This window comes from Osmia bicornis, chromosome 7 (assembly GCF_907164935.1).
Source record: "Osmia bicornis bicornis chromosome 7, iOsmBic2.1, whole genome shotgun sequence".
Classification (NCBI taxonomy): domain Eukaryota; kingdom Metazoa; phylum Arthropoda; class Insecta; order Hymenoptera; family Megachilidae; genus Osmia; species Osmia bicornis.
Window position 1 is genome coordinate 10,202,824 of NC_060222.1, and position 20,168 is coordinate 10,222,991.

The 20,168-nt window shown below is 39.7% G+C and overlaps 1 protein-coding gene across 12 annotated transcripts; it reads left to right on the forward strand.

Moving 5' to 3' along the window:
* The first annotated feature begins 298 nt into the window (after positions 1 to 298).
* Positions 299 to 3,620, forward strand: LOC123988007. Of its 12 annotated transcripts, none has more exons than XM_046286602.1 (7): positions 299 to 576; positions 738 to 811; positions 900 to 1,044; positions 1,122 to 1,292; positions 1,902 to 2,202; positions 2,689 to 2,784; positions 2,897 to 3,166. In XM_046286602.1, the coding sequence occupies exons 4-7, from the start codon at positions 1,236 to 1,238 to the stop codon at positions 2,902 to 2,904; spliced, it is 462 nt and encodes a 153-aa protein (XP_046142558.1). In that variant the 5' UTR covers positions 299 to 576; positions 738 to 811; positions 900 to 1,044; positions 1,122 to 1,235; the 3' UTR covers positions 2,905 to 3,166. The 12 variants fall into 12 exon arrangements, 4 of the variants coding, with proteins under 4 accessions (XP_046142558.1, XP_046142556.1, XP_046142557.1 ...); XR_006829569.1 differs by lacking the exon at positions 1,122 to 1,292 and having other exon boundaries at positions 306 to 576; positions 900 to 1,071; positions 2,897 to 3,061; positions 3,161 to 3,620; XR_006829570.1 differs by lacking the exon at positions 1,122 to 1,292 and adding an exon at positions 3,290 to 3,620 and having other exon boundaries at positions 306 to 576; positions 900 to 1,071; positions 2,897 to 3,061.
* The last annotated feature ends 16,548 nt before the right edge of the window (positions 3,621 to 20,168 follow it).

Here is a 20,168-nt window from a genome sequence, read left to right on the forward strand (position 1 = left end):
GAAGAGACTTCGACAGTTTCAAGAACCAACATGATTTTCGTTACGAGTAACGAATTAGATACAGCCCGCAATAAATTAGCTCTTTAGAAATTTCAAGTGTGACAGTCTTATTTCTCCGGATTTCCAACTCTCTCCCAGCACGATCACCCGTGTTGAGAGTTTTACAGTATCTTATCCTTTGTCTGTACATTCCTTTGAATTTTGGCTCCTAATTTATGAGCATTGATATAACATTATGCAGACATGCTGCAGTCATACTCTTATGGCATCGTCGCCATATTACATTTCATTCAGCGCTAGTGATTACAAGCTTGCGGCTAAATTCACATGATATCACACACATACATACAAGCGAGGTTCGCAACACCTCCCCCCTTATACAAAAGGTGTTTCCAATGGGAACAGCTTTCCTTAAAGTGTTTACGCTAGCCTAAATTACATTGTTTGTACGGAAACTTCGCGTTGTCACACTCTTCTATACAAGCGATATTTTTACGTTGCATGAACCATATAATAATACGTTGTAGATATTATAAGTTCTCAGGATACATAACTTAAACCCTAAAGTAAGAATAGGTAATAATTTTCCTTTTACTTTACTTAATGTACCAAACTAACGTAATATATTTAATGCACGCAATTTCTTAAGAAGAATCTGGTTTTATACAAGCTAACTCAAGTTTATTCGTGTGGACTATTTCTAATTCATTTGTTCCTATTTCTATCTCGACATTTAGGTCATTACATTTTCTTGTGACTTTGAATGGCCCTGCCAAATTGCAATCAAATTTCAAGATTTCTAGTTCTTTAGGTAAGTACACATTGTTGCTTACAATGAATCTATGGGGTGTTGTATTGTTGTAATATAATAGCTTGATCCTTTGTTTTTTCTTTTCTAGGTTTACTGCTGCTGCAGATTGCGTGTTTCTAATTCTGAAGAACAAATCATCCAATTAACCTAAGAAAGTACGTGGAGGTTCCTGCTTAAAAAGAAAAAACTCAGATGGAATGGTGGCTTTCACACCGACTACCAATTTGTGTGGGGTGAAACCAGTGGCTTCATGTACTGAGGTATTATAAGAAAATATACCGAATCTAATCCACTCATCTTTCTCATAAAGCACGGAGATCACCTTCACGCTGTACATCCATCGTGCAAGCACGTAAATCACACATGCTGGGCAATAGAATAGCGCAGACAGTGGCATGCTAGACAAATCGAGAAAGCGCGTACAATGATCGTGTTGGGATTGGTGAAAAACAAAACAAAACTGTTACGTCATTTCGTCCATGTAAGTCACTGTCTCCTGAATAGCAGTTTCTATTAAGTCGTGTCTTTTCATTCCTATCGGGCGTCCCCGATGTTACATCCCCAATGATACCGCTTTGCAAAAATCTGGGCTCCTCAGCCCCCAACAACAGGTCCCGGGCTGGAGGTTCGAAGCGGGGTGCTGTGGTATAGCCTATCCGATATCAACGAACCCACCAGAGCCCGGGCACCCCAATCACAACAAGCCCCTTCCGCATTACAAACAGCGTGACTCAGGTGGGAGATCCGAAGCGGGGTACTATTATATAGCCTATCCGATTCCAACGGATTCACCCGGTCCTGAGCACCCTTTACCACATGGACGACATTCCGACCGACTCCCGAGCGGGGTGCTTTTGTATCGCCTATCCGATTCTCGATAAGAGTACCTGCCGGTGCCGAACCACGTAACGGAGTCCTTTCTTTATCCAAACCATCTTTCCTAAATCCACTAGCGGCATCAAAAGGGGTTTCATTCTTTCTAGACACTTCTGTCTCTAAGGAGAGCGACATTTCCGCTTCGTCTGCTGTTAAATATGCGTCGCTGTCAACAGAACTAATGTCAGAATCGTCAATTTCTCAACCTTTCCAGAGTTTACGGGAGGCAAATCGTTGGCGCCTACGACATCCTCCCGCAACCCCCAAAAAGGAGAGGCGTCTGTGTCGTCTGTTTCAATTTAATTTGGTAAGTGAGCGTTATTCGGACAAGAGGACATTTGTTTCATTTGAGAAAGGTTTAGAGGATTGCGGAACAACGCATCGGCATTCAGCGAAATCTACCTTACAAACGTTCGCGTTTCCGATAAGAGGCTACGAAGATAGGGACAATCTTGACCCTTCGACCGTTACTGATTCTAATCTACGCGCAATGTCGATAACAGCTTCAAGATCTGGTATTTCTTGACTGTTTTTATTTTTAAGCATTATTCTTAACATTCCGTTCCGAAGGCCATTAATAAATGTGGCTATAGCCGTATTATTCAATAAATCAACAACACCGCTTAACTGTTCAGAATTGTACGTGTCCTTTGCTACTTCTATTCCGGTATTTAATATTTTACTTACTCGCGATCCGAAAACCTCTACCGAATCATTAGTTCCCTGTTTCAATCCCGTAAATTCCTCGTTGATACTATGCATGTTAAACGTACGCACGTATGCCCTTTTAAGTAATCCAATTAACTCATCTAATGTACTTGGTTCCCGGCGATTTGAAAGTACTAATTTTGCATGCCCCTCGATTTTACCACGAATTAAAAACAGAAGACCGGCTCTATCCTCAGGCTTTACTTTGGAACTAATCAGTTGACACTCCTTAATAAATTCAGTCAGAGAACAAGATTTTCCATCAAACTGAGGTATCAAATCCTTCACTAAAGAGAGACGAAGATATGACGCTGGAAGCATACTAGATGACTCTATAGAGGTTGGAGTATTTTTAGAAACAGCAGCAGCAAACGTAGTCGAGGACAAAGGTACATCAATTTCTGTGCTATTTAAGGGGATAGAAATATTATCCGTCATAACTGTATCAATCCCCTGGGATAACTGTCGAATTGGAACTAATCCTAATTCTTTCGATTGCAGATCGGTAGAAGATGCCCCGGAAGATGAAGAAAATTCTGCATTTGATGAATCTATGTTTAATTCCTCTACCAAAAATGTATTTTCCCGCAGGCCGATTTTGCGACTCCTTTTGGCGCGCATATACTTTAACTTATACGGCGGCATTTTGTCGAATTATTTCTAACGGTAATTATAAAAATAATACTCTATAGTCCAATTACTTATAAGATAGACTTACAGTTTGGTAAGGCGATCGGCTAACGCTTCGCAATAAATCACGTTTAGATTTCACTTAACGAGTTTTCTATTTTCAAACACCAAACTCCGTCCGTCGGTAATCCATTATCTCGGTTGGCCTTGAATCACGGGGAGATCCTCTGGTTCTGCGATTTGATGATGATCTCTGTTTCCAAGTCGAAGAGAGGTCCAATGATGATGTGAACGAGGTGCATGTGATTCCGGTGGATGGCTTGCACGGCAGCCGAAATCACCTGTCTCCGGTATTCACCCTACGCTCTTGAGGAAACCGTGCCAAAACTCAAGAGGGAGAAGTTGCACTAATGTTAACAATGTTCACTTATATTATAAAAGCTGAATGAAGCAGTCCGTAAAACGTTCAGTTATTTATTTAACACACGCCCGCGAGCCGGCAAAGTTATTAAAGCGTACACAAGTCTAACACAGTCACTTTGTCTTGTTTTGCGTTATTTGCAATTACTACACTGAATACACCTTTTTAAAATTATGCCGTTTTGAATTTATCACTTTTAAAAGTTTATCCCTTTTTGAATCATCCCACCGCTGTCACCAATTTGTTGCGCGTGGATTTCAGGTGTCTAGGGATTTTTGGATATATGCTACGTGGGTAAGGTGCCCGTGGAGCGCTAAAGCACTCTGCTCGCGGCGCGGGTTTTAATAAAGTACACTTTATTATTAAAGGTAAAATAATAGTTTCTATTCCTTTATTATTTAGACTTTATCTTTTTATAAAGAATGTATGCAAGCGGGTTGAAGCTTTGAATCGTTCTGAGCTTGGCGGTGAAGATCCTCGATCGATGTTGGCTGCCATCCCCTCCTCGCTGGATCCTGAATCCTCCCTCAGGATCATCCCTGGTCCAATGGTGGTGGGGCCCATCCCTGTCCGGAGGCGGTCCCTCTCCCTGGCTTCGGTCCACCCTTGGGCGAGCGGAAGATGGTGGTGCTCCGCCAAGACTCAAGAACGATTCCGTGCACACGTGTTAAGAGAAAGCGTGGGATCCAGAGAAAACGTAAGACAACAAAAGATCTCGCGCTAGCGAGCCAAGGCAACCCTTAAGAGAATTTACGACCCTCTGTAAATAAACAGGATGTCGAAGAGACTTCGACAGTTTCAAGAACCAACATGATTTTCGTTACGAGTAACGAATTAGATACAGCCCGCAATAAATTAGCTCTTTAGAAATTTCAAGTGTGACAGTCTTATTTCTCCGGATTTCCAACTCTCTCCCAGCACGATCACCCGTGTTGAGAGTTTTACAGTATCTTATCCTTTGTCTGTACATTCCTTTGAATTTTGGCTCCTAATTTATGAGCATTGATATAACATTATGCAGACATGCTGCAGTCATACTCTTATGGCATCGTCGCCATATTACATTTCATTCAGCGCTAGTGATTACAAGCTTGCGGCTAAATTCACATGATATCACACACATACATACAAGCGAGGTTCGCAACTATGTTATTCTTTTCTATGTTTCTTAAAACTCTGTACGGTCCTGTATATTCTTTTTGTAATTTACTTTTTCTTGGTGGGTTTAGTAACATAACTTCTTCTCCTGTTTCGTAATTAATTGGTCGTATTTTTCTATCATAGTAGTATTTTTGTCTATATTTTGATTGTTCCAGATTTGCTTTTGCTGCTTGTCTAATTTTATGCAAATTTTGTAATAATTTATCTACGTAGTCTGGATATGTGTCTAATGTGTCAGTTGGTGTAAATTTTGAAGGTAATCTTGCTTTTTTTCCATATACTAATTCGTGAGGTATGAATTTTGTTCCCTCATGAACGCTTGTATTATATGAGAACATTGCTTGTTGTAGCCATTCGTCCCAGTGTTCTTGTTTGGATATGTAGTGTTTCAAGTACTCAACTAGAACGTGATGGCTTCTTTCCAGGGACCCGTTTGACTGAGGATGGAAGGATGATGTACGGTACGTCTGGATGTGGAAGATTTTTGCTAGCTTCTTGATAAGTGAGGATGTGAAGCATGTTCCTTGATCGGTGAGGATAGCTTTAGGACTGCCGAACTGGCATATAAATGAATTGGTGAATGCTCTTGCGACGTCCTCTGATGTAGCTGACACAAGTGGAACTGCGACGGAGTACTTGGTCAAGTTGTCCTGTATGGTGAGGATGTAACTGTATCCTTTTTGCGTCATAGGTAAGGGTCCAAGAATGTCTAGGGACACCTTATCGAATGCGTCTGAAGGAGTGTCTGTGATGACCATAGGCTCCTTATTCTTCATCCTTACTAGCTTGGTTCTTTGGCAGCTAATGCATGATCTAATGTAATCGGTAACTTCTCTTTTCATGTTTTTCCAATAATACTTGTTCCTGATCCTGAGGTAAGTTTTTCTGATTCCTTTGTGTCCTGCAACTGTGCTTTCATGATTTTCTTTAATTATATTTCTTCTTTCATCCTTAGGTGGAGTTTGGATTGTTCCTTTGCAGATGATGATGTTGATGTTTGAATCTGCAAAGATTACTTGAAGAATTGCTTTTAACCCTTGCTTGTCTGGCATGCTGCATTCCTGGATTCCTTTTTGAATTAACATGTGACGAAGAGTTTTAATTTTTTGTGGTAATGTTTCTTTATAATCTATTAATATTCCAAAAATTAATTTATTTTTAATTTTATATTCTGTGATACTGTCTTGTGGTTTAGGAATTTTAATCTTTTCATTTTCTATTAACTGCTTTGATTGGTAATCTTCAGGTTGTCCTTCTTTATTAATGAATATTACTGCTGTACCTCTTTTCATCCATAGCTGGTCCTCGGTTTCTTCTATTTTGAATATGACTGGTCTATAGCTAATTATTTTTGGTTTAATCTGTTTAATCGTGGATGGTTGTTTAGGCTTTTCTTTTTTAATTTTGATGGGTGTGATAGGTGCTGATAATGTGTCACTTGAGGTTTCTTTTTCTACTTTTCTTTTTATTATAGGAGACCTTTCTCTTGTGCTTGAAGAGGAATCGATTCTGGGTGGTTCTCTGAAGATGTGTTTAGGCAATATCGTTTCTTCATTATAGTCTTCGATTTCGTTTCCAATTATTACAGGTTCTTGAGTTACAGGTCGTTTCTGTGGGATAATGTATTTCTTTTCTTCTGGTGGTTGATGTACATCAACTGTGATTTGCTGTTCATTAGGTTTTCTTTTCTTCTTGATTTCTTCAGAAGAGTATGTTTTTGGATTTTCGTTTGTTCTTTTTTTTGGTTTTGGTGGTTCTTCAGATACATCAGTTTCGTAATATTGAGACTCGTCTGAACTTGTATAATCTTCCTTTATTCTTTTTCTTGCTGCTTTTCCTTCTTGAGATGGGCTTCTTTCTCGTATTTTATCCTTTCGGTACCTTTTTCTTACTTCGACATCTGTGGAGTCATCTCGTGGTCGTGTTAAATGTTTGTGGCTGATTTTCCTCTTCTTAATTTCTCGTGAACTTGACGAGGTTGTTGGCCTTGGTCTTCTTGGATACTGATGCCATTCCTTCTTCTTTTTATGATCTTCAGACTCAGTTGTAGTTGTTGATCTAGGTCTGGTTGGATATTGATGTGCTTCTTTTTTCCTTTTAAATTCCCTAGATTCTGACGTCGTTGTTTGCCTAGGGCGAGTGGGATATTGATGCCACTCCTTCCTCTTTTTGTGCTTGCCTGATTCTGAGGTGGTTGTCGTTTGTCTGGGGCGAGTGGGATATTGGTGCCACTCTTTCCTTTTCTTACGCTTCTTCTTTGACCCAGACGTAGATGAGTGCAGCCTTTTTGCATTTATTTGTAGAGCGTTTATATCTTCGACAGGATTTCTAGATAGAGCATCAGCGTTCATGTTTTGTTTCAACTCAATCTTAGTTTGCATCTCATGAGTCTCGATGTTGGATCTGAGAGACTGTTTAACCAGATTAAAGGTTTGTGATCTGTGATCAGGTAGAATTTTCTGCCGAAAATATATGGTCTGAAATGATTTATTGCGAATATTACAGCAAGTAATTCCCTTTCTGTTGCGGAATATTGTGTTTCCGGCTTATTCATTACTCTTGATGCGTATGCTACTGGCTGATCTTTTCCTATTTCTCCTTCACTTAGGACCGCTCCTACTGCTGTTCCGGATGCGTCAGTGGTAATATTAAATGGTCTCTCAAAGTCAGGATATTGTAGGATTGGCTCTTCGCATAGTACGTTTCTCAAGAATTCGAAAGCTTGCTGTTGTTGGTTAGACCATTCGAATTTTTGCTCCTTTTTCGTCAAGTCAGATAATGGTTTAGCTATTTTAGAGAAGTTTTTAATGAAACGTCTATAATATCCGCACAATCCTAGGAACTGTCTGATATTTTTGACAGTCTTCGGAACGGGGAATTTTTGGACCGCTTCAACCTTTGCTGGGTCAGGTTTTACACCGTCTTTTGTAATTATATGACCCAGGTATGCCACTTCTTTCTTTAAAAATTGGCATTTGTCAGGTTGTAAGCATAAGTTTGCTTCTCTAAGCTTCATCATCATTCTGTTGACCTTTATCTCGTGTTCTTTTAGCGAGCTTGCATAAATTACGATATCATCGATAAACACGAACAATTCCAGTCCTTGCAGTCCGTCTAGGACGTTGTTCATCAGGCGCTGGAACGTGGCTGCAGCATTTTTTAAACCAAAAGGCATTCTGTTAAACTCGAAATGCCCGAATGGTGTTGAGAATGCTGTCTTATGCTTATCTTCTGGATGCATCGGTGTTTGATGAAAGCTAGATTTTAAATCAAACACGGAGAAGTATTTTGCGCTTCCCACTTGATCCAGGATATCCGTAATGTTGGGTAGCGGATAGGCATCGCTGATCGTTTTTTCATTTAATTTTCTAAAATCAATCACTAATCTCCAGCATTTATTTCCTTGTGAATCTTGTTTCTTTGGTACTATCCACAAGGGGGAGTTAAATGGTGATGATGAATGTTTAATGATTCCTTTTTCTAGGAGATCATTTACTTGGTGATTGATTTCATCTTTCAACGCATGAGGATATCTGTATTGTTTAACATTTACAGGCACCTCATCCGTCGTGATGATCCTGTGGTAGATTTTATTCGTTGCTGGAAGTTTATCTCCGTCAATATAAAATCTGTCAGCGTGCTCTTCTACTATATCCTCTACATTGGCAAGTTCTTCTTGATTTAAATGATTTGTCTGTAATTTTTTTAAAATTTGCTGGGCTCGTTGAGGTTTTTGGTGAGTTATTTGTTCATTTTGTGGTGCCTCTTCATACTGTTGCAGCTCTACTGCTGGCATTTCGATTTCGATGTCTTCTGCTCCAACGTTGATCGCATATAGAAACGCTATACCATCACGATTCGTAACTACAGCGTTTCCCATATATATTTGTGGGTGAAGCTGTAATTTTGGGACAAAACCAGTTTTGATTTCAGTGTTTGATACTCTTATAGGTATCATGGTTTTTGTCCTGGATGGTATTACCACTGCTGGTTGCTTGAATGGTATTATATTGTTATTTACGATTAGTATAGACTTGGCATAATTGATGCTGGCTCCACTGCTTTTAAAATATTCTGTGCCTAAAATTCCATCTTGTTCAATCGGTAGTTCCTCGATGATATGGAATATGGATTCAGTTTCTAGTATCTTTACTTTGATGTATCCTGTAGTGTAAATAGAGCTTTTAGTGATTCCATTTAATTGAAAAATTGCATCTGTATTTATAATAATTTCTTTTGAAATTGCTTGTTTTTTAATTATATTAATGTCTGATCCCGTGTCGACCATGAATAAGGCTTGCTGATTTTTGAAACTTTCGCTTACTAGCTCGACACTGGGAGACTTATTTATTTCTCCTAAGTTTAGGTACAAGTTTGCCTTTTTACGTACCTGTTGTACTTGAGGAGTCTGTTGGGGTCTCTGGCTCTTAATACGTTCTTGATATGCCTTTTTCCGACATTCCTGAACTGTATGGCCTATGTTTTGGCAGAATTCACAAATTGCAGGTCTTGTTCGTGTCCAATTTTGACCTTGTCTCTGCGTAGGCTGGCCTCTATAGATTTGAGCTGGCTGCACAAAGTTCTGAGGGACTCCCGGTCTTGCTGGTTGGTCCTTAAACCAACAGGTCTCCACGGTGTGTCCGGACCTCTGGCAGTGTTGGCATTGTTTTGCCGTCCAGCGGGCTTTTGACATTGATTGTCCTTGGAACTGCTGACTGCAGCATATACTAGCATTATGCCTGTATCCAAGGCAGTTTTCGCATTGATTGGTCACAGTGAATCCTTGCGATAACTTAGCCTTGGTCTGGCTTTCTATATTTTCTGCCTCAGCTACAATTGCTGCACTAATTGCTTCGTCGAGGCTGTTGAAGTTCTGATTTTTCATTCGGTTATATACTTCCTGTTTCAAACCGGTAAGGAAAGCTTTAATTGTGTTATTTTCCGAAGATCGGTTGTATCCTTCGATGTTATCTGGGAATTCTATTTCGTTGCAGCTTTTAATTTGTAATAAAAGTCCTGAGACGCGGCTGCCGTAGTCCACGACTGCCTCAGTTGGACCGTGTGCGATCCTTGCCATGTCGCCGCATAGCTGCATCGAAGTGAAGAGTGGTGCGAACCGTGATTTTATTACGGCAATCAGTTCTTCAATGGTGTCGTAGTCTCCGTTTAGTACCACTCTTGCTGCTTGCCCGTAGAACTTGTTCTTGATTAATTGTACCAACCCGTACTCAGCATTAGGAGAGATTATATTTTTCGCTTTGAAACAGCTCTTTGCAAACTGGTAGACTGGTATGTTGCGGCCGTTGAATGCTGGTACGATGTCTGCTGCATCGCGAATACTGATCGGTCGGCTTCCTTCAGTCGATCCGTTAGCTGATCCGCTGGCTGATGCGCTGGCTGATGCGCTGGCTGGTTGATCGGTTGTTCCGTTTGGCATCTTGATTCTTGCTTATTAATATAGTATATATGTATGTGTATATGTATTATTTATATATATATATTTTTTTTTTTTTTTGTATTCTTGTATTTTACTCTTTATTTGTATTTGTCTGTTTCTAGGCTAACCATTAATGTCCGCAGAGATACGATTTCTCCTTATCACTCGAACAATCCCACCGCTGTCACCAAAAATTTTATCTCTCTACGTGTAACGACCCAGAATGAGTACGTTACTGCACCGACTTGTAGGGAGAGCGGTTCCCTTAGAAGGCGACTCGTAATCAGTGTTTTAGGGATTTTAGGTTCGTGTGGTTTGCGGTTAAGGAGTGAAATCCAAACACCAATGTGCCAGAAACTAATGGAAAATTGTTTATTCAAAAATAGAAAGGTAAGTGAATATTGAAATATAATACAAAATCGCTAGTATCACAATAAGTGCGGCTAGAAATTGGAATACAATAAGAAATTATAATTAGTTCGCCCTAGATTGGGAATACAATTGAAAATATGTAATTAGTAATTAATATATGTAAGTAAAAATTAATAATTGTAATTAATCGTAATAATCGATAGCGCTAACGCGAATGCGGCGTGGTCTTCTTATACAGTCAACACTCTGTTTGTTTTCAACAATAATTATGGAAACCAAACTCCAGAGATTTGTGCTAGACTATTGAAATCAAGTTAACCCTTCCTATAGGTCGCAATCGGTTTCTGGTTATACCAGAGCCGTGTTAGACGCAGGCCGTTCAAGGAGCTCCGCTCCTCGCTAGCTCTTTACACTTGAGTGTTGGCTTAGCGTAACACCTGTGTAACACGTTGCGCACCGCGAATAGGAGGTCCACTGATCCGTAGTCCTGCACGCCACCAGTGGAATAGTAGGAATTAGCTGTAGCTCGCGCTCTATCGCTGCCTAGACAGTTCAGCGCAAGCTCTTCTCTACTGATCAGAGTGTTGTCTGTTTCAGACCGAGGTCTGAGAAGATCTGCTCTGAAACTGTGCGGAACGCCTCTATTTATACTCAGATTTTGCTGAGTCGGCACTTTTTTTCCGCATAGAGTTCTTGGGGTAGCTGGGTTTTTCCCGTCACGTGGTGGTCCAGCATCCCCACTTTAGAATACTACCCCACCGTATGGTTACTGGGGTTGCGCTCGCGCGTGCGCGGTCGGACGTCGATAATTTATCGGTAAACTGTTTTACCGTCCGACTTATCGACTAAACTTTTATCGATGTATTTAACAGACTCGGTTATCGACGAAAAAATGAAAACGTTTATTACAGAAATTTATACATTAAATATTAACAATAAAAATTAAATAAAATACTTTGTATGAAATATAAAAATTAGTTACAATAAAGAAATTAAATAAAAAAGATATTGTGTTTGGTTATTGGGTCGTTACATTAGCGTAAACATCAGCGCTACGCAGTTAGCCAGTGCTTCGCATTACGGGAATTTCCCCGGTTAACTGCGTAGAAATAAGAAAACCATGATAACGTCTTTTGTAGAACGCTCTTTCTCTCTCTTTTGCACAAAGCGCCAGCCGGTCCAACAAGGATCATTGTTATATGAACGAAATGATAGTATGAAAGAGTGGACGAGTTTAAATGTATTTAAACAATGAAAGAAAGGAATGAGAACCCTTATGAAAGTGAACGTCGCGAACGTTCGAACGCCGTTTGAAATCGAGAGTCGTTTAAGGCAATAAACACTATTGTATCGAAAATTCCGAGAAATTGTCTGGCGAAAGGACCCAACGGCAAATTCGAACAAAGGAACGTTCTCGAAGGAAGTTAGACTAAAATTGTTTAAATTCATTAGGAAGCGAATGCCGAATCCATCCGATAAAAATGCATTAGGATTCAACGAAATGTGTTGATTGACATGGCATTGCAGTCACCGAAATTGCATCATCTATTGTTAAATTATCATAATCTAATAACTTTCGTTGAAAACGAAAAGGTAATAATTTTGATCCTTCGTTAAAATAAACAGGCGACGGCATTAGAGATTAAATGGTTACATGCTAATTGCATTAAATTGATAAATAATCATTGTTTCATAGTTATATTAAATTCAAAATTATCAACTGCGTAGTTGCTAGAAACCGTTGAGCGAAAAACGGACGATGAAATAGGAAAGAGAAAGGAACACCAAAGGAAGGGTGTTAAAGTTCGTATGAAAAATGAATAATCGGATGGTAAGTGAGGTTTTAGGTAGAATAAAGTCCAGGTTTTAATTAGTTATAGCTTTAGGTTTTAATTGATTAATCATAGCTTTAATTTTTAGTTTTAGTTTAGTTAACACTTGAAGATTTGTAAGATTTGTAAAGTGTTGTGTTTCCGAAATGCGTGGTCTGCGAGGACGGAGAGTGAAACACGCACCTTTAATGATTAACAATAACGTTTATTTACAGTATTTACAATAATGAGAAGCGTGATATACATAAAACGCGCGTGGACTGCGAAAGATACAGAATCGCGTGTTCAAAATGGCGTACTTTTTTCACAAACCTACTGTTTTCACAAACTCGCGTGGTCTGAAACACGTGTTTTCACGACCAGCGTACAAACAAGAAGAACAAGATTCGATCATGGCGTCGATCGTGCCGGTTCCGCGTGGAGAGGGGGCTGCGTAGACAAAGTGGGCCCGAGAGGTGCTGCCGCTATCGGTAACGACGCACCGACGAAATACTTTCGTTGCCAACTTCGTGTTCTGCGACTATTTGAGGAATTTCACCAACATGTTAGATCTTGTAGTTTAACAATAAACCAGTTTGATTTTAGCTTGCTCTTGTCGTTCTTTCTCACTTAACCGTTCTCTTTGTCGTCTGAATTTCTACTAATTCTAAGGAGAATCCGTAGTCGCACAGGTGAGCTCGAAAAGTTTGGTAGAGTGGGAAGAGCGACGAGAGCGAGCGCCTCGTTAGTTACATTAATTTATCGAAGTAAGTGTTACCGATACGTCGGTAATTAAGATTCCCAACATTTCCGCCCGCCTTCGTCGGTAGTACGAATAATCGTGAAGTTGGCTAATTCTCGGGGAACAAGCAGATTTTAGTTACTGGTCGCATCAAAGTAGTGGTTGGCGTGCGGACTTTGACGACGCGTACGAGGTTATCGTCCCCAGGGTATGCTTCCACGATACGTGCGATAGGCCAGCTGCAAGGAGGGGTGTTTTCCGCGACCACCAGACAAAGGTCGCCAGATTTCGCGTTCGGTTGAGGCTGTGTCCACTTCGTTCGAAATTGCAAGTGCTGAAGATATTCGGTTGCCCAGCGCTTCCAGAAGTGATCTCTTAGCCATTGTAGAAGTTGCCAGCGGGTCAGCCTAGAGATCTGCTCGTCGGCTAGAGACGGTTCCGGTACGGCAGTGAGAGCGGCTCCTATTAAAAAGTGACCAGGGGTTAATATTTCGAAGGAGTCAGAATCAGTAGTTGTTCTATGCGGATTCTAAATCACTGGCGTCAGCATTTTTTGTAATTTGACACCACACCGTCAGCAGAAATATGATACCCCCCACCCCGACAACATCCACCCCTCTCCCCACCCTATGACCTTGAACTGAAATTTGACACCACCGTCAGCAGAAATATGATACCCCCCACCCCGACAACATCCACCCCCTCTCCCCACCCTATGACCTTGAACTGAAATTTGACACCACCGTCAGCAGAAATATGATCCCCCCTCCCTCCCCCGCCCCATAATCACCGCCCTCAGCAGAAATAACCACCCTGTGACAACCCCCGCCCTGTAACCACCCCCTCAGCAGAAATACCCACCCTATGACAACCCCCGCCCTATAACCACCCCCTCAGCAGAAATACCCACCCCATAACCACCCCCTCAGCAGAAATATCCACCCTATGACAACCCCCGCCCTTTAACCACCCCCTCAGTTGAAACCCGCCCTTTAACCACCCCCTCAGTTGAAATACCCACCCTATGACAACCCCCACCCCATAGCTATCCCCACAGGAGAAATATCCCCCCCCCCCCGACCTTGAACTGAAAGTTGACATCATCAGCAAAAATATGATGCCCCCCCTCCCCGTGACCTTGAACTATTTTTGTCTTATCGGAAGACGACACAAGGCCCCAGCCACTTTTCTACGTCTTGAAAATGAGATTTTTTGTTGGCGCAGCAGATCTGACGCTGCAATTCGCGACTATAGAAGGTAGAGGTTTTGCTCATGACCTTGAACGAATTTTTCTACGTCTTGGAAATGCGGTTTTTTGTTGACGCTGCAGAATGAACAGCAATTAAACACTTTCGTCAATGACAGCCCTACTTTAATAAAATGGGAGAAAATTTTGCAATGTGTGTCATACGTAGTTTGACAATTAGAAGTGCAAGGCTACTTAACGTGTTTGTGGAAAAGAGAAATGGAGGCCATGTTACTGCAAGAACTCGAACGCATCACCGAATTATTGGCGCAGCGGGCGATAAACATCAATACTGAAGATGAGCGTTGTGATTGCTTGATGCAATGTGACCAGTGCATCGAATTGATAGACGAACGATTACAAATGGGAGACGATTTATCAGTCGAAGGATGGCGAGATATAGAAGCATACAAAGAAAGAATCGACGCCTTGCGTAGGATATTGTATCGTGACAATGATCATCCTAGTGGTCAAAAGGCAATATTACTAAACGAACTTGCTTGTATAGAACAACTTTTGACACAACGTATTGCAGTCATAAGTAGTAACGACGACCGAAACGCATGTCTGGTGCAATGCAATCAATGCATTGATTTAATGATAGAGCGATTGCAACTCGAAAAGGACTTATCAACTGGTTTGAAAAATAGTTTAACAGCCAGGATAGCGAGATTTAAATCGTTAAGAGCAGAGTTACACGGATCTGTAAAAATAGGCGAAGGTCAAAGGAGAACAGATGCTGAATCACGTGCATCATCATCTCTTATCTGGGAGAATGTAGAATCAGCTTTCCATAACCGGATAACTACAGGAATTATAATCAACACCGAGCATATTGAACCACGAAACTTTTTGGAAGATGCTAGAAAAATAGTATTCCAACGTCTAGCGGAAGTTTTCCTAAATCATTCATGCATAAAAGTGAATACGGTGTTGTATGGGGAGTTTACCACTAATAATAAAACTGATGTGAAAAGTTTCAGTGTAAGAAATAAACAATTATTTTCTACATCAAACTTGAACGATTGGTATGACAAATACGTTGTGAACTCAACTTTAACACTGATGGAAGAATTTCAGGAACGGGACAGTGGTTGGGCAATATCGAAAATTCTGCATTTGATGTTAAATATCAATAAATGCAATCCGATGCATGCTGGTTGTTACACAGACATACCAAAAACAATCAAGGACAAAAGAGCGGTAGTAAATGTGACAGTTGACGATGATACGTGTTTTGTCAGATCGATAGTTGCAGCATTATATCCCGTCCATGTGAATGCAAATCGACCATCATCGTATCCCAACTATGACACCGTTTTAAATTTGGAGGGCATCGCATTTCCAATAACCCTTAATCAAATACCAAAATTTGAACGCCAAAACGATGTTTCGATAAACGTTTATTTTTGGGACTTGAATGTGAAAAGGTGTGCTCCGCTCCAACTCACCACCAACAAAAGATTTCGTCACGTTAACCTGCTGATGCTTGAAACGCCCAACCGTAATGTGCGTCACTTTGCATGGATTAAAAATCTTTCCCGGCTTGTTTCAAACCAGCTGAGTGCACATAAGAGTAAAACTTATATTTGTGACAGGTTTGTATCATGCCATTACGATCTATTTTAGTGTATGCGTTTGTTCTTTTTGTACTAATGCAGTTACTTTGTTTATATGCAGATGCCTTCACTACTTTTATGCGGAAGAAAAGTTATTGAAACATACGAAGGACTGCATGAAGATGAACGATTGCGCAATCATTCTACCATCGAGTGAAGATAAAATAATAAAGTTTGATAATTTTTGTCACCGAGAACGTCATCCATTCATCGTGTACGCCGATTTCGAATGCATGCTTAAGAAGGTTAACAGCAATCAAGGACACTGCAATGCATACCAGCAACACGAAGCATACAGTGTGGGATATTATTTTCACTGTTCATACAACGCATCGGTGTGCGAGTATCGCGCGTATCGGGGTCCTGACTGTGCTGAATGGTTCGTGAATGAACTTGAGAGCCTTGTAAGAAAAATTGCACCATTATTTAATACGAATGTGCCCATGACAAATTTGACGGGTGATGAAAGAGAAAATTATATGAATGCAACGCATTGTTATATTTGCGAAAAACCGTTCGACATCGACGAAACAAAAGTTCGAGATCATTGCCATTTCACTGGTCGTTACCGAGGACCTGCTCACCAGGGGTGTAATTTAAATTATAAAAATAAACGTTTTATACCAATAGTGTTTCATAACTTATCGGGATACGATGCCCATTTTGTAATAAAAGAATTGGTAACGATTATCGAAGGCTCGACATCAGTCTTGCCAATTACAAAAGAAAAATATATTTCATTTTCAACGAATCTAAAACGTTACAAAATTTCGCTTCGATTTATAGATTCATTCAAATTTTTAAATTCAAGTTTAGATAAATTGAGTTCATATCTAGGGAAAGACGATATGACGATTTTACGGTCACAATTTAATTTTTTGAACGAGATAAGATTCGATTTGCTTACACGAAAAGGCATCTTTCCATACGATTATGTTACCGACTACATGAAACTGAGCGAGACAACATTGCCGACATGTGACAAATTTTATAATCAACTAAGCGACTGTGCCGTTTCACAGCAGGATTATGACCACGCGATAAAAGTCTGGCACAGTTTTAATATAAAAACACTTGGCGAATACAGCGATTTATATCTAAAAACAGACGTTTTATTATTGGCCGACATTTTTGAAAATTTTCGTGGCAGCTGTTTGAGAAGTTACAAATTGGATCCTGCATATTACTATACTTTACCCGGTTTTACGTGGGATGCAATGCTGAAGCACACGCGTATCGAATTAGAATTATTGACGGATATCGATATGCTACTTTTCATAGAGCGTGGCATACGTGGTGGTTTAAGTCAATGTTCTAATCGATACGCAAAGGCCAATAATAAATACATGGATTCATACAATTCCGAAGAACCATCGCGATATTTAGTTTATTTCGACGTTAATAATTTGTATGGATGGGCAATGTCGCAGTATCTACCTTACGGCGAGTTTAAGTGGTTAGACGATAATGAAATTAAAACTTTTAACATTCATGCGATATCCGAAAATTCGGACATTGGATATATTTTGGAAGTCGATTTGAAATACCCGCTAGAATTACACGATAAGCATGCAGATTTACCATTTTGTCCAATACGCGAGAAGCCTCCTAATGCCAAACACGAGAAACTACTCGCTACAGTTCAGGATAAGCAACGTTACATCATCCATTACCGCAATCTTCAACAATGCTTAAATCATGGTTTAAAAGTTTCTGTAATTCATCGCGTTTTAGAATTTAAACAATCTCCATGGCTTCGCGAATACATTCATTTAAACACGCAACTTAGAACTGCGGCTAAAAATGATTTTGAAAAGAATTTATTTAAATTAATGAATAATGCAGTCTTTGGCAAAACTATGGAGAACGTTAGAAATCATGTAGACGTTAAATTAGTTACAAAATGGGATGGTAGATACGGGGCCGAGGCCCTGATATCAAAACCAAATTTTCATAGCAGATCAATATTTTCGGAATATTTGGTCGCAATAGAGATGCGAAAGTTGGAAATTAAATTTGCAAAACCCATTTATGTTGGTATGTGTATTCTGGATATATCAAAAAACATGTTTGTACGAATTCCATCATGATTATATTTGGCCGAAATTTAAACATCTTTGTAAAATATTATACACAGACACAGACAGTCTTATATACGAACTGGAATGTGATGACATATACGATGTAATGAAACGCGATATACATCGGTTTGACACGAGCGACTATACCGAGGACAATGTTTACAGTATGCCACGAGTAAATAAAAAAGTACCGGGATTAATGAAGGATGAAAATAATGGGTGTATAATGACTGAGTTTGTCGGACTTCGGTCGAAAATGTATGCTTTGCGCGTAGAGGGCAAACGGGACACGAAAAAAGTGAAGGGTGTCAAAAGTAACGTAGTTAGGAAAACTATTTCCTTCGATGATTATATACGTTGCTTGTATGAACGTTTAGAAGTGCATCGTGAACAGAGATGTATTCGTTCAAAATTGCACAATGTATATTCTATATGTGAAGAAAAGAAGGTGCTTAGTCCTTACGATGATAAACGATTCATAATTCCACAATCCACAAGAACATTGCCTTGGGGGCATTATAAAATAAATAATTATTCCTAAAAACATAATTTATTCTTTGCTCCACGAGTAAAATATTAATTTCCAAGTATCTTTATAAGCCTGTAGGGTTTCGAGTTCATGCAAACCTTGCAACTTCATGAGAGAGAGAGAGAAAGAGACTGGAGTTTTTACTTATCTCAGGTCTTAGAGTTTGGAGGGAGATGTTTTCACAGTGCTTTATAAACCCAAGCGTGTTCGTTTTATTCATTATTTTCCGTTCAACGATGGCAATCCCAAGGTTGGAATCCTTAGCATTCTTGGCGATTGTCAAATATTATCGTAAGTAATCTTCAACAATTACCCAAATTTTATTTATTTTTAACTAATTGTTTTCGTCTTAACAGCCATAGTAATGCCAATTTTTGAAATTGCGCCGGCGGAGGACGATGCGCAACTACCCGCAAAGTGCCGCGAGCGGCAGGAGTGGCGGCGCGACTATGAAGCGCGGTGGGCGGCTACCTGGACGGAGGTCGATCTGTTCGACCTCCGATATTTGTTCGGAGAAGAAATCGATGTAAGTTGCCTGTCCGATTTTATTTTGATTTATTAGATTTTTACTGCGTATTAATGTATATTTTATCTGTTATAGCCGGACTGGTGGTAGCCGCCTACATTGATATTTTTTTATTTTTCCTTATTATATTATTTAACGTAAAATATAAATATCTATAACCGTTATTAGTGTAATTTATTCTGTACCACACCCTTCCCCATATTCCATTAATGTAATATGAAAATAAAAAAGTATATAATCGTTATTAATGTAATTTATTTTGCCCAACCCTTCCCAATAATCATACTTCATATCCTTATATTTCTTCTGTGTGTCTGTATGTGACTGAACTCCTCCTAAACGGCTGAACCGATTTTGATGAAATTTTTGTGTGTTCAAGTTGACTCGAGAATGGTTTAGATTCGCAATTCGGTCCACTACATAATGTGTTTCTAATTAATTTTTTATAATTTGTTGTTGATCTTGGAATGTTTTCCATGCGTGGGGAAGGGCGTGGCAAAAAAATACTTTGATTTCGTCTTTACTGTATATTTTATTAAAGGAAGTATAGGAAAGGGTGCGACAAAAAATAAATTACATTAATATTGGATATACTTGTATTTTATTATTAGTATTATTATTCATATGTTTTTTTAATTTTTTCTTCTATCACCAATCCGGCTATAACAGATAAAATAAAACATACATTAATACATAGTAAAAAAATCAAATAAAACAAAAACGTGCAAGTAACTCACATCAAGCTCCTCGCGGAACAATTGCCACAAATCGAATGCGGCGTCCGCCCATATCTTCTCAGCGTTCCGTCGCCTCTCCGCCCGCTCCCGCCGAACATTTCGGAGGTCTTTTTTCCGTACAAATCCTAGACTCCTTAAGGTAGCGGCTGTTAACAAAAACGAATTAAAAATAAATAAAATTTACGCGCTAAAAGTAATTATTGAAAAAACTACTTACGCTGAGAGGCGATGAACGCCTGCAGAGCAAGGAATTGTTCGTTTGTAAAGTTCATTTTGAATAACGAAAACGCGGCGCTGATACGCTTATAAAGCAAACAGGGGAAACATCTCCCTCCATTTCTAACAATGAAAACCGCCAACACAATCTGAGATTAATCTGCCGGATATCTTACATGTTGTAACAACTCGGAATCGGCATGAAATTAAAAGGTTTGCAAGAACTCGAAACCCTGCATGCGTAT